At 39.6% G+C, this 15,546-nt stretch overlaps 1 protein-coding gene across 1 annotated transcript in view; it reads left to right on the top strand.

The window, feature by feature from the left end:
- Window positions 1–15,546, top strand: part of NHLRC2 (NHL repeat containing 2) — an 85,725-nt gene that overhangs the window by 24,486 nt on the left and 45,693 nt on the right. Inside the window, exons 6-7 of the mRNA XM_053692696.1 lie at window positions 4,685–4,778; window positions 13,699–13,930. Of these exons, the coding sequence (XP_053548671.1) occupies window positions 4,685–4,778; window positions 13,699–13,930 (326 nt within the window). The remainder of the gene's footprint in view (window positions 1–4,684; window positions 4,779–13,698; window positions 13,931–15,546) is intronic.

The raw sequence follows: 15,546 nt of genomic DNA, 5'->3' as shown, positions 1-15,546 counted from the left end.
ATTGGTGGCTACGCATAAATGCCTCTTATTGGCTCATCAGAAGTGTTCAGCTAGCTCCCAGTAGTGTATTGTGACTCCTTAAACAAAGGATACAAAGAGAATGATACACATTTGATAATAGAAGCACATTAGAAAGTTGTTTAAAATTTGTATGTTATATCTGAATCATGAAAGGAAAAATGTTGGGTTCTAGATCCCTTTTAATATACATAGTAAACATTTTTAACATACAGGGTGATTTCAGAATGCAAAGTTAAATTACTTTATTTTTCAATTGTAAAAACAGTCTTGCAGCCTTGGCAAGTAAGCTGAACAGGGGGATTGCTTGGGGCATCTCTGAAGTTCTCTCACAGGTCTAATTATGTTACACCTGCAGGTCTCGCCGTTTTCTCTCACCAAATGTAAGCTAGCGAGTTTGTTTCAAAATATACAATGTGCTTATTCCACTAATAAAAAAGGATGTATCTGAAACTAGAAGGAAAGGAAATGCTGTTACTTTGAAAACAGTGTTATTTGTTTTGTAGGTGATTAAAAAAAAATGGTGCTCTCCATACCGGGTGTTTCCTGTCGCATTTGCTGTCTCCAGCGAGAGCTTTAGTGCGTCTTTAGGAGACAGCTCACTACTTGCTGGGAATTGGGTAAAGCTACAAGGGTCGGAGTGATTTCTGAATGCTGTCTGTGATTTCTGAATTTTAGAGAATCAAGTCCTATGTATTTAACCATGGTGAGAGTACACATGGTGCTCTTTAATACTGCTCCAATAATAGACAGTTTGTTTTTCATGTTTCTGTGTCTACATGATTTTAAAAAAGAAAAATACTAATATTTTTCCCCTGGATTCTCCATTATTACAGCCATGGACTTCAGAATACACACGTATTCTAGTACTAATTGGTTCACTGGCTGCATCCTTATATGTAGTGACTTTTAGAGATAATCAGCCTACGGTTAAACACATATAGAGATCACATAATAAGAACTGTTATTAAATTGTAGTGTAAAAAGAAAATCACTTTAATTTTTAAAGCTGCCCTAATGAAGCCTAAAAGCCAAAGAATATAAAACAGACTAAAGCTTAAAAAGACCCCCGCTAGAAGAAAATAAATAAAATGTGACCAGAACAAGATTAGTAAATAACAGGAAGGGTTAAAGGGACAGTCTAGTCATTAAACTTTCATGATTCAGACAAGTCATTCAATTTTAAAATTTTTTTTAATTTACTTTTATTTGTTCTCTTGGTATCCTTTGTTGAAAGCTAAACCTAGGTAGGCTCAAATGCTTCTTTCTAAGCCCTTGAAGGCCGCCTCTTATCTCAGTGCATTTTGACAGGTTTTTTTTTACAGCTAGACGGGGCTAGTTCATGAGTGCCATATAGATAAACATTGTGCTCACTCCCATGGAGTTACCAATGTGTCAGCGCTGATTGGCTAAAATGCAAGTCTGTCAAAAGAACTGAAATACGGGAGCAGACTTACAAAATTGTAATAATATAACTGTGTTGGTTATGCAAAACTGGGAAATGGGTAATAAAGACATTATCTATCTTTTTAAACAATAACATTTTTGGAGTAGACTGTCCCTTTAAGATTAGTCCCCACCAGAGCTGATGCAGTATGCTCTGCAAAAAGGGACTTTAGTGACAACCAACAAACGTCTTGTACAACAGTAGCAGTGTGTGTATGTGTGTGTGTGTGTATGTGTGTGTGTGTGTGTGTGTGTGTGTGTATATATATATATATATATATATATATATATATATATATATATATACTTTATATTATACACACACACTATAAATGTTTGTGTGTGTATATATATAATGTGTAAGCAAATATATCTATACTATAATCGCGTTTGTAACGCATCCGTCGGTGTCGCCAGTTGCGCACACACATCCTCAAAGGAATGTTGGCTGCATCGAATCTGCATCCCAGTGGATTCCGAAAATTGCATGGTGGTGAAAGAATCCACCGCAGGGGGATTCTTTCACCACCCTGCCATTTTCAAGATCCACCTGGATGCAGCGTAGGCAAACCCGAATCCTTAAAAAAAACAAAAAAAACACATAACCGCACACAAGAAATAAAAACACGTATCCGCACGAAGTATAACAAAAAAAAAAACATAACCTCACGCACAAAGTATTAACAAACACCTAAACCGTCAAACCTCACATTGCAAAATAATAAAGTTATTAACCCCTAATCCGCAAATAACATAATTAAAATATTAACCCCTAAACTGCCAGCCCCCCACACCCCAATAAACCTAATTAACCTATTAGCCCCATAACCGCCAAACCCAACATAACCCTAATTAATATATTAACCCCTATACCACAACCCCCCTAACGCAAATAACTAATTTAATTACTAAGCCCCCTAACCTAACACCCCTAAATTAACCCCAATTACTACTAAATTACAATACAAAAAAATAACATTAAATTACAAAAAATAAGTCTAACATTACAGAAAAAAATAAACAATAAAAAAATTATACCTAATCCCTATGAAAATTAAAAAGCCCCCCAAAATAAAAACACCCCCTAATCTAAACTACCAATAGCCCTTCAAAGGGCCTTTTGTAGGGCATTGCCCTAAGTTAAACAGCTCTTTTACCTCTAGTCCCCACTAACAGTAAAAAAACTAAACTACCCATTGCTCCTGAAGGGGCATTTGTATTGGCATTGCCCTTAAAAGGGCATTCAGCTCTTTTACTGCCCTTAAAAGGGCAAACAGCTATTTTTCAAGCCCAAAAAAAACTAATCTAAAAAAAACACCCCAAAAATTAAAATAAAGCCTAAACCTAAGCCCCAAATAGGTACTCACAGTTCCTGAAGTCCAGCGGAGAAGGTCTTCTTCCAGACGGATCCATCATCTTCTATCTTCATCCTAAATGAAGGTGGCGCGTAGCAGAGGTGCGGCGCTTTGTTCCCGATGCCTGGATCCTCAACGGAGGCGGTCCTCAGCGGCGTGGAGACTCCTTCATGCGATCGCACGTCGCACACTGAAGATTGAATGCAAGGTACCCCATATTTATTGGAGTACCTTGCATTCCTATTGGCTGAAACTTTGAAATCAGCCAATAGGATGAGAGCTACTGAAATCTTATTGGCTGATTTGAACAGCCAATAGGATTTCAGTAGCTCTAATCCTATTGCTGATTTCAAAATTTCAGCCACTAGGGAATGCAAGGTACCCCAAATTGATTGCGGTACCTTGCATTCAATCTTCAGTCTACGACGGACATCGGATGAAGAGGAGCCTCTATGCCGTTGAGGACCGCCGGTGAGGATCCAGGCACCAGGAACACAGCTCCGAGCCGCCTTCAGTCCGGATGAAGATAGAAGATGATGAATCCGTCTGGAAGAAGACCTTCTCCGACGGACTTCAGAAACAGTGAGTACCTATTTGGGGCTTAAAGGGCCACTGTAAGTAAATATTTTCTATGCCTGTTACTAACTAACTACCCCAAATACGCTTTTTATCAATAGCATTTCATTAACATATCTCTACCGTATGTCAGAAATCTTGTCTGCAAATTTAATTGTTTTCCAAACCCACTCCGTGGGTATCCTTTGCTCTGAACCAATCCGTTTACAATACCTAGGTTTCAAAATGGCGCTTTAAACACAAAGTTATTGGTTTAAGTATTTTGAACATGCAGTGCTGAAAATAGTGGGCAGGATAACGTGACCTCATCGGCGAATAAAAGATATAACTTTTAGAACGTTATGAAACTTCGTTTTGGAGAAAATATAGGTCAGTAGGTTTTAATTAATGTTTATCAACTTTAATATGTTAGTTGTTTAGCTTAAAAATTATAACAGAAAGTAATCCTTTAAGCTTTTTTTTATTTAAATTTTTTGGGTGTTTTTTTTTGTTTTGTTTTTAGATTAGGGTTTTTGGGGCTTAAAAAAGAGCTGTTAGGTTTTTTTATTTTGGTGGGTGGGTGGGGTTTACCGTTTTGTGGGACTTAGTATTTTTTAGAGGTAAAAAAGCTGTTTAACTTAGGGCAATGCCCTACAAAAGGCCCTTTTATAGGGGTATTCGTGTAGGTTTAAATTTTTTATTTTGAATAGCTTCTTATTTTTTTTTTCTGTAATTTTTGCTTTTTTAAGTTTTAACTTGGGGGTTTGTATTTTTTAAACATATATAATATATCTCTATCTATAAATCTCTCTCTATCTATATCTATCTCTCTCTCTATATATATATCTATATATATATATATATATATATATATATATGTCGCAGAATATAGGGCTTAACATTTTTAATAAATCCCTTATTGTTGTCTTTATAATGTTTCCTTGTTCTCTGAGCTAAATCACGCAGTGCTACTTTTGGCCTAAGTGTGTTTCATCAATTTTCTGTCTCCTGCTACCCTGGGAACTGAAATAAAGTGAGGAGCGCAATCTGCGGTATGAATGACATGAAACGATTGATGCCGTCCTGGCAGTGCAAAATCTGTACAAAAAAAAAATCAAATATCTGTCTAAATGTTTTGACAGTCTAAAAATACTGCTCATCATTTTTCAGCCAACAACTGTGCTGTTTGGCAAATATCAGAAAAATAAAATAAATGAAATTGTGGTTAATTTGTAGAAATTGACTTTGTTTTATCCAAACAGAATGCCAATTATTCTCCCCTAGATTTATTCATTTCATAAACTTTTCAGGTGTAAGTGAACAGAATGTTCTCTGGGCTGCTATGGCTGGAACACATCAGATCTGGGCACTATTCTTAGAAGAGGGAACGCTACCAAAGGGGAGGTAAGTGATTGATGTAACTTCTTGTCTGCAGAATATTGTATGTTTTTGTGGTTAGTGTAATTTTGTATTTCTCAACACTGTTTTCTTCTGGCCTCCAACATACCATACCCACCCCTAGCACAATCTATTGTTTTACTCTCTCCATACCTAAACCTTAATCTGCTGGCAGCTTTGTAAATTCAGCATGTCACTTTTCCTGCTTCCTAGAGCCTCCTACATCTCTGTCCGTTTATGCTCTGCTCTTCTAGCATCTGCCTATAGCAGCATGCTTGCATTTGTCTTAAAGGGACATTAAACACTAAGGGCTAGAGAGCGATATTGCCCTCCTGCGCTAACTTTGCTAGACAGAAGCTTTTTGCACATGTTGGGTTGCGCTTGTATTACAAGTTGAAAGTAAAAAGTTTGCGCACAAGCGAAACCCGACACGCGCTAACCAAATATCGTGACTGCGTTAACATATTCTCTCCATAGAAGGCAATGGAGAGTGCAAACTGAAAAAAAACGAACACCTTTACTCGCGCGCTAACTCGACAGGTGTTATGAAAATGTCACATTCCAATTTTCTTCACATGCGAAATAATGTACTTTTTCTTGTAAATACATATTTCTATTTATGTCTATACCTGTATAGCAATTCCTATAGATACATAGGTATAAATATGTATTTTACATTAACAGTGTCAGATATATGTAGAAATGTATATTTAATAATACAAAGTACAGTTTTTCTATAGGAATGTAAAATATGCTTAACTCAAATCAGGGTTTGCAATTTAGGACTAGCGCAGTCAGGTTAGCGCACATGAATTTTTTTTTATTTTCAGTGCATGTTCTTGAAATATTAAATATAAAATATTAATAAAAATTAATTAAACTTATTATACATACTGTAAAATATTCAAAATAATCCATAGAATATATCTATTTTACAGTATGTCATTTTTATTAATATTTTTGTATATTTAATATTTCAAGAACGCGCTTTTTCTTCCTCATAATCTAGCCCTAAATACATTTAATTCACCTCCCTTTAAAGTGATGGTAAATTTTTTCAAATTTCAATAACGGCTCATCATATAAACTACTGTGAAAGCTTCAGTCGCTATATTTTTTAAAAAAAATGTCATTATTTATATAGATTTACTATCTAATACACTCCCGCATTTACCCGCTCCGCCCCTTTAACTTCCTTCTAGCAGCGCAATGTAGTAATATTAACGTGTTTAAAATGTTTCCATTTCTCAAGTAACTAAATCGGATTGCACTACAGTTACAATATACTTACATTTTTATTCTGTAAGCTCTATTTGTCCGTGGATGCTCTGTATCACAAGCACTGTGGGCATCTGTGTCTTCAATAATGAGACTGCGCATGCGTTCAATGAATGCTAATAAGATCCATGACGCATGCTCAAAAGATCCGTTTTTTTTTTTTTCTTGATACATGCCCAAATGCCTGAAATTTGATTGGTGAAAGGAAAACACGTAAGGAAAAAAAAAATGGTCTAAGGGTCGGGGCTGCCGGAGCTTGCGATATAATTTGAGCGGTTAAAATGAAAATACAGACGTAATCCTGCAAATATAAGTTTTTCATAAATTAAACTAATGTTATTTTTAGATTTTACATACGATGTTAAAGAGTACTTCGTATGTGTGGGTACCACAATTGTTACAACTAGGTTACACTGCAGGTATGTGAAGTAGAGTTGTTGCCAATGTGCAAACTTGTCAGCACTGTAATGTAGTGAAATATAGATTTTAACATAGCGGCACCAATGACTTGAGGGAGGGGGCGAATAACCTCAGTACTGTGCTTTAGTGTCTAATGTTCTTTTAGAGAAGCTGTCACAACCCAACAACCTGACTGTGACAACTTCAGAGCACTTCCTTGCTATCTCAAGATGTACCCAGCCTTTATACTGTATCATCCTTTAGTTATGATATTTCTTTATACAAAACAATTGTCTCATCTCCAAGTTATCCTGGAAATCTTAGTTATGTTTTGTCACATTTAAGTGTAAACGTTGCCCACCCAGTCCTGTGACCTCTAAGCTACCCAGGACAATGCCACCTGCTTTTACAGATAAGATTCACACCATTAAACAAGAGAGCCACACAACTCGCATCCCTAAGCTTTCCCTAATGGTTACTTTCATGATTTAATTATGAATAGTTTTTAAGAATCCCAATATTGACCCTACTGGGCCCCGTTTCTTTCTGCTCCTTCTCTTTCAACAGTCTAGAACCTTATGATTATCTTTATTCCTTCTGATTTTACTCGACTGTCTGTCTACTTTTCATCCCTTTGCATATCTCAGCTACTTTTGATGCTGCTGCCACCCCCCCCTCCTCCTAGACACATTCCAGTCTATAGGCTTTCATGATACTGCCCTTTCTTGGATCTTTTTAGTGGATTTGAATAATTAAAGGGACATAAAACCCTTTTTTTTTTTCCTGATATAGAAAGATCATGCCATTTCTCCTACATTGGTGTATCCGGTCCACGGCTTCATCCTTACTTGTGGGATATTCTCATTCCCTACAGGAAGTGGCAAAGAGAGCACACAGCAAAGCTGTCCATATAGCTCCCCCTCTGGCTCCGCCCCCCAGTCATTCTCTTTGCCGCTCTGAACAAGTAGCATCTCCACAGGGGTGGTAAAGAGTATGTGGTGTTAGTTCTAGTTTTTATTTCTTCTATCAAGAGTTTGTTATTTTAAAATAGTGCCGGTTTGTACTATTTACTCTACAACAGAAAGTGATGAAGATTTCTGTTAAAAGAGGAGTATGATTTTAGCACCAGTAACTAAAATCCATTGCTGTTCCCACGCAGGACTGTTGAAACCAGAGAACTTCAGTTGGGGTGAACAGTTTGCAGGCTTATCTGCTTCAGGTATGATCAGTCATTTTTCTAACAAGACCAAGTAATGCTAGAAGACTGTCAGTTATCTCTTCTGGGATAGGTAAGCCATTTTCTTAGACTCAGTAACAGAATTAAGGCTTATAACTAGGGCTCTACGCTGGTTGACACTACTGTGGGCTAAGTCGATTACCTTTTATCAGGTTTATGTGACATTTTAAGTGTTTTTCAGACTTGAAACACTTTTGGGGAATTTTATTTACACCTGGCAGTTGTTTAGACACCTAGTCTTGTCAGAAAGGCCCCTTCACTCTGGAATGCAGAGGAAGGAGGCCTCATTTTCGTGCCTCAGTTGCGCAGTTGCTTTTCACTAGGCAGTTCATGCAGCTTCACGTGGAGTATCCAGAGGCTTGGAAAAGGACTTCAGAGAGGCTTATTACTTATTTGAATAACCCCTAAGGAAGGTAAACGCCGCAGCAGAGACTGTGGCATGGGACTGTAGTGTCTTTAACCGGTTAATTACTGTTATTAGCTCCGGTTTGGGCATTTAAGGGTTAAATTGTCTAAAAATTGGTGTGCAATACTTTCAAAGCATTAAGACACTGTGATGAAAATTTCATAAAGATTGGATATTTCTTTGATGGTTTTCTGTCGTTTCAGTAATAAAGTGTACACTTTTATTATTTAAAGAGACAGTAACGGTTTTGTATAAAATAATTTTTATTGCATTAAAACTCTGCCTAAGTCTGTCTATCATGTCTGTGCCTTCAGATAGCCTATGTTCTGTGTGCATGGAGGCCAAGGTGGTTCCCCCATTAAATGTATGTGTAAAGTGCGCAATAGCGTCCAAACAGATAAAGGACAGTACTGTCACTTTTAAAAATGTTGCCCAAGATGATTCTTTAAATGAAGGCAGTGGGGATAGTTCATCATCCTCTCCTTCTGTGTCAACGCCAGCTTTGCTCGCGCAAGCGATACCTAGTACATCTGACGCGCCTATGGCTGTTACTATGCAGCAATTAGCGGCAGTAATGAATAATTCTTTAGAAGCCTTTTTATCCAAACTGCCAGTTTTCCCTAGAAAGCGTGATTGCTCAGTTTTAAATACAGAGGATGAGCAAGTAGACGCAGGGGATAATTCATCTGTGGTACCCTCACATCAATCTGAGTTGGCGGTGAGGGAGGGCCTGTCTGAGGGAGAAATTTCTGACACAGGAAAAGTTTCTCAGCAGGCAGAGACTGATACCATTGCATTTAAATTTAAACTAGAACACCTCCGCGCCCTACTTAAGGAGGTGCTAGCTACACTCGATGATTGTGATCCTTTGGTGATTCCAGAAAAATTGTGCAAAATGGACACATTTTTAGAAGTCCCAGTGCACTCTGATGCGTTTCCGATACCCAAGAGGGTGGCGGATATAGTGACTAAGGAGTGGGAGAAGCCAGGTGTACCATTTGTTCCCCCTCCTATATTTAAGAAAATGTTCCCCATTGTTGACCCCAGAAGGGACGCATGGCAGACGGTCCCTAAGGTAGAGGGGGCAGTTTCAACATTAGCTAAGCGCACAACTATACCAATAGAGGACAGTTGCGCTTTCAAAGATCCTATGGATAAAAAACTAGAAGGGTTACTTAAGAAAATTTTTGTTCAGCAAGGTTTCCTTCTGCAACCAATTTCGTGCATTATTCCTGTCACCACGGCGGCGTCTTTTTGGTTCGATGAACTAGAAAATTCGCTCCAGAAGGAGACTCCTTATGAGGAGGTCATGGACAGAATTCACGCACTGAAGTTGGCTAATTCCTTTATTTTAGATGCCGCTTTTCAATTGGCAAAATTAGCGGCGAAAAATTCAGGTTTTGCAATAGTGGCGCGCAGAGCGCTTTGGCTAAAATCTTGGTCGGCGGATGTATCGTCCAAAACAAAATTGCTTAATATTCCTTTCAAGGGTAAGACCATATTCGGGCCAGAATTGAAAGAGATTATTTCTGACATCACTGGGGGAAAGGGCCATGCCCTTCCACAGGATAGACCTTTCAAAGCAAAAAATAAGTCTAATTTTCGTTCCTTTCGCAATTTCAGGAACGGACCGGCTCCTAGCTCTACAGCCTCTAGACAAAAGGGTAACGCATCCCAGCCCAAACCAGCATGGAAACCATTGCAAGGCTGGAACAAGGGAAAACAGGACAAAAAGCCTGCTGCTGCTACCAAATCAGCATGAAAGGATAGCCCCCGATCCGGGACCGGATCTGGTAGGGGACAGACTCTCTCTCTTTGCTCAGGCTTGGGCAAGAGATGTCCCAGACCCCTGGGCTTTAGAGATTGTCTCTCAGGGGTATCTCCTAGAATTCAAGGACCTTCCTCCAAAGGGAAGGTTTCACATGTCTCGCTTGTCTTTAGACCAGACAAAGAGACAGGCATTCTTACATTGCGTAGAAGACCTTTAAAAGATGGGAGTGATACACCCAGTTCCAAAAGCAGAACAAGGACTGGGTTTTTACTCAATCCTGTTTGTAGTTCCCAAAAAGGAGGAAACGTTCAGGCCAATTCTGGATTTAAAAATCCTAAACAAATTCCTCAGAGTTCCATCATTCAAAATGGAAACTATTCGAACAATCTTACCGATGATCCAGAAGGGTCAATATATGACTACCGTGGATCTAAAGGACGCATACCTGCATATTCCGATCCACAAGGTTCACCATCAGTTCCTAAGGTTCGCCTTCCTGGACAAACATTATCAGTTTGTGGCTCTTCCCTTCGGATTGGCCACTGCTCCAAGAATTTTCACAAAGGTGTTAGGGTCCCTTCTTGCAGTGCTAAGGCCAAGGGGCATTGCGGTACACCTTACCTAGACGACATCTTAATTCAGGCGTCGTCCTTCCACAAAGCAAAGGCTCATACGGATATTGTTCTAGCCTTTCTAAGGTCTCACGGGTGGAAGGTGAACGTAGAAAAGAGTTCTCTTTCCCCGGTCACAAGGGTTCCCTTCCTGGGAACAATAATAGACTCGGTAGAGATGAAAATTTTTCTGACGGAGGTCAGGAAGTCAAAACTTTCAAATGCTTGTCGAGTTCTTCATGCCATTCCTCAGCCTTCTGTGGCTCAGTGCATGGAGGTAATCGGTCTAATGGTTGCGGCAATGGACGTAGTCCCTTTTGCCAGAATTCATCTCAGACCACTGCAACTGTGCATGCTCAAGCAGTGGAATGGGGATTATGCAGATTTGTCTCCCCAGATACAAATGGACCAGAGAACCAGAGACTCGCTCCTCTGGTGGTTGTCTCAGGATCACCTGTCTCAGGGAATGAGTTTCCGCAGACCGGAGTGGATCATTGTCACGACCGACGCCAGTCTCTTAGGCTGGGGCGCGGTCTGGGACTCCCTGAAAACTCAGGGTCTATGGTCTCGGGAAGAATCTCTTCTCCCGATAAACATTTTGGAACTAAGAGCGATATTCAATGCGCTCCTGGCATGGCCTCAACTAGCGGAGGCCAAATTCATAAGATTTCAGTCGGACAACATGACGACTGTAGCGTACATCAATCATCAGGGGGGTACAAAGAGTTCCCTGGCGATGAGGGAGGTATCCAGGATCATCAATTGGGCAGAGGATCACTCCTGCCACCTATCAGCAATTCACATCCCAGGTGTAGACAACTGGGAAGCGGATTATCTGAGTTGTCAGACTTTCCATCCGGGGGAGTGGGAACTTCATCCGGAGGTTTTTGCCCAGTTAACTCAACTATGGGGCATTCCAGATCTGGATCTGATGGCGTCTCGACAGAACTCCAAGGTTCCACGCTACGGGTCCAGGTCCAGGGATCCCAAGGCGACATTGATAGATGCCTTAGTGGCGCCTTGGTCGTTCAATCTAGCTTATGTCTTTCCACCGTTTCCTCTCCTCCCCAGGCTAGTAGCCAGGATCAAACAGGAGAAGGCTTCAGTAATTCTAATAGCTCCTGCGTGGCCACGCAGGACTTGGTATGCAGACCTGATGAATATGTCATCGGCTCCACCATGGAAGCTACCTTTGAGACAGGACCTTCTAGTACAAGGTCCATTCGAACATCCAAACCTAGTTTCTCTGCAACTGACTGCTTGGAGATTGAACGCTTGATTCTAGCCAAGCGTGGGTTTTCGGAATCAGTTATAGATACTCTGATCCAGGCTAGAAAGCCTGTCACCAGGAAAATTTACCATAAGATATGGCGGAAATATCTTTGCTGGTGCGAATCCAAGGGTTACTCATGGAGTAAGATTAGGATTCCAAGGATACTTTCCTTTCTCCAAGAAGGTTTGGAGAAAGGTCTGTCAGCTAGTTCTCTAAAAGGACAGATATCTGCTCTGTCTGTCTTGTTGCACAAACGTCTGGCAGCTGTGCCAGATGTTCAGGCGTTCGTACAGGCGTTAGTCAGAATCAAGCCTGTCTACAGACCTGTGACTCCTCCATGGAGTCTAAACTTAGTTCTTTCAGTTCTTCAAGGGGTTCCGTTTTAAACCTTTACATTCCATAGATATTAAGTTACTATCTTGGAAAGTTTTGTTTTTGGTTGCTATTTCTTCTGCTAGAAGAGTTTCTGAATTGTCAGCTTTACAATGTAATTCACCCTATCTGGTGTTTCATACGGATAAGGTAGTTTTACGTACCAAGCCTGGTTTTCTTCCAAAAGTGGTTTCCAATAGTAATATTAACCAGGAAATAGTTGTTCCTTCTCTATGTCCAAATCCAGTTTCTAAAAAGGAACGTTTGTTACACAATCTAGATGTGGTGCGTGCTTTAAAATTTTATCTAGAGGCAACAAAGGATTTCAGACAGACATCATCCTTGTTTGTCGTCTATTCTGGTAAGAGGAGAGGTCAGAAAACTACTGCGACCTCTCTCTCCTTCTGGCTTAAAAGCATCATCCGATTGGCTTATGAGACTGCCGGACGGCAGCCTCCTGAACGAATTACAGTTCATTCTACTAAAGCTGTGGCTTCCACATGGGCTTTCAAGAACGAGGCTTCTGTTGAACAGATCTGTAAGGCAGCGACGTGGTCTTCGCTTCATACCTTTTCAAAATTCTACAAATTCGATACTTATGCTTCTTCGGAGGCTATTTTTGGGAGAAAGGTTTTACAAGCAGTGGTGCCTTCCGTTTAGGTTACCTGACTTGTTCCCTCCCTTCATCCGTGTCCTAAAGCTTTGGTATTGGTTCCCACAAGTAAGGATGAAGCCGTGGACCGGATACACCAATGTAGGAGAAAACAGAATTTATGTTTACCTGATAAATTTCTTTCTCCTACTGTGTATCCGGTCCACGACCCGCACTGGCATTTAGTCAGGTTTAAATTTTTATTTTTGTACACTACAGTCACCACTGCACCCTATGGTTCTCCTTTTTCTCCTAACCGTCGGTCGAATGACTGGGGGGCGGAGCCAGAGGGGGAGCTATATGGACAGCTTTGCTGTGTGCTCTCTTTGCCACTTCCTGTAGGGAATGAGAATATCCCACAAGTAAGGATGAAGCCGTGGACCGGATACACCGTAGGAGAAAGAAATTTATCAGGTAAACATAAATTCTGTTTTTAAACAACTTTCTAATTTACTTATCTAATTTGCTTTATTCACGTGATATCCTTTGCTAAAAAAGAGATGCCTCGTGATTGGCTCACCCACGTGCATTACTATTTGTTCAACAAAGGATATCTAAAGAATGAAGCAAATTAGATAATATAAGTAAATTGGACTGTTGTTTAAAATTGTATTCTATCTGAATCATGAAAGAAAAAAATTTGGGTTTAGTGTCCCTTTAAAAGGATATGAAAACCAACATTTTTCTTTCATAATTCAGATAGAGCATGCAATTTCAAGAAACTTTCTAATTTATTCCTATTATCAATTTTGCTTTGTTCTCTTGGAATCTTTATTTGAAAAGCAGGTTTTGTAAGCTTAGCACACTGGGTAGCGCTTGCTGATTGGTGGCTAAATGTTACTTAGCCAGGAGAAATATTTTAGCTACAAAAACATGATGTACTAGCACTTCCCAGAGTTTTGAGATTGTGAAATGCTTTATTTGTAGCAATCTTCCCAAAGGATCGTGCATTCGGTTCGCCGGAAGCGGAAATGAGGAAAACCGAAATAATTCATACCCTCATAAAGCTGGTTTTGCACAGCCTTCTGGGCTCTCTGTGTGCCTGGATGAACCTTGGAAGTGTCTCTTTGTCGCTGATAGTGAGAGCAGCACAGTTAGGACCATCTCGCTGAAAGACGGAGCCGTGAAACATCTTGTTGGGGGAGAGCGAGATCCTATGGTAATAATTCCCTGTTCACTACAGATGGCGGCTCATTGTTTTACTGCCCTCTCTGGCCACCATGGGGTTAAACATAATAATGTGCTGCACAGATGCACAAATAAATTACATTCTCAAAGTTATTTACACTTTCTTTGGTTTGACCAGAGTTGGTATTTAACATTTTCACAACCTTTAACTGTTTGTTTCATGATTGGCGATGACAGCATTCTAAAGTTTACAGTCAGCAAAGCTGAACTAATAATGTGTCTGTGTAATTATGTTCAGATTGAATTGCGTAGCCTTATAGCCTTAGGGGAACATTACAATTTAGGGAAGTACGACTTTACCCCTATTTATGTTCTAATAAAGGGTATATGGTTCTTACCTGCGTATAGTAAGACACAGAGAACCCCCCAGCTCTTATTGGTTAAGTTTTGCAAGTTTACTGTGCCAGAATACATTTACCTAAAACATTCATTAATGAATGACGTCATTGTAATGGTGTAGTATTAGTAGATATCTGTGTACAAAGTGCATGCTAGGAAATCCTGCAATACATTTAATCTTATTTTATTTAAGGCTTTATAAAAAATATCTTTTTATTGATGTTGATAACTTAAAGTGATGGTAAATGTAACTGGGTAACTCATTAGATCTGAAATCTTGGTTTTATTAATAAATTTTTATATAAGAGACCATTTAGCTTTAATCTTAATATATATCTTATCTTCTAATCCCCTGGTTTGGCCGCCCACTATAAAAGACAAAAAAAAATAATTAGTCTTTAAAACTGCATGCGGTTGCATCTCTTTGCGCTGCTCTAAAGGCTTTTTCTTCTGTTATGTGCGATCAGTCCACGGGTCATCATTACTTCTGGGATATAACTCCTCCCCAACAGGAAATGCAAGAGGATTCACCCAGCAGAGCTGATATAGCTCCTCCCCTCTACGTCAGTCCCAGTCATTCTCTTGCACCCAACGACTAGATAGGATGTGTGAGAGGACTATGGTGATTATACTTAGTTTTTATGACTTCAATCAAAAGTTTGTTATTTTACAATAGCACCGGAGCGTGTTATTACTTCTCTGGCAGAGTTTGAAGAAGAATCTACCAGAGTTTTCTACTATGATTTTAACCGGAGTAGTTAAGATCATATTGCTGTTCTCGGCCATCTGAGGGAGGTAAAGACTTCAGATCAGGGGACAGGGGGCAGATGAATCTGCATTGAGGTATGTAGCAGTTTTTATTTTCTGAATGGAATTGATGAAAAAATCCTGCTATACCGTTATAATGACATGTATGTATACACTTCAGTATTCTGGGAATGGTTTTTTCACCGGAACTACTCTGTTAAAGGTTACTAATCCTTTTAATAAATATTGTCATGTTAAACGTTTTTGCTGGAATGTAGAATCGTTTACATTGCTGAGGTACTGAGTAAATAAATGTTTGGGCATTATTTTCCACTTGGCAATTGTCTGCTTTAAATTGTGACAGTTTCGTTTCTCCTCACTGCTGTGTGTGAGAGGGAGGGGCCGTTTTTGGCGCTCTTTTGCTACGCATCAAAAAATTCCAGTCAGCTACTATTATATTTCCTGCATGATCCGGTTCACTGACAGATCTCAGGGGTCTTC

Source organism: Bombina bombina, chromosome 9 (genome assembly GCF_027579735.1).
Source record: "Bombina bombina isolate aBomBom1 chromosome 9, aBomBom1.pri, whole genome shotgun sequence".
Taxonomy (NCBI): domain Eukaryota; kingdom Metazoa; phylum Chordata; class Amphibia; order Anura; family Bombinatoridae; genus Bombina; species Bombina bombina.
Note: the sequence above shows the minus strand (reverse complement) of the source record. Positions and strands in the feature narration are given on the sequence as shown.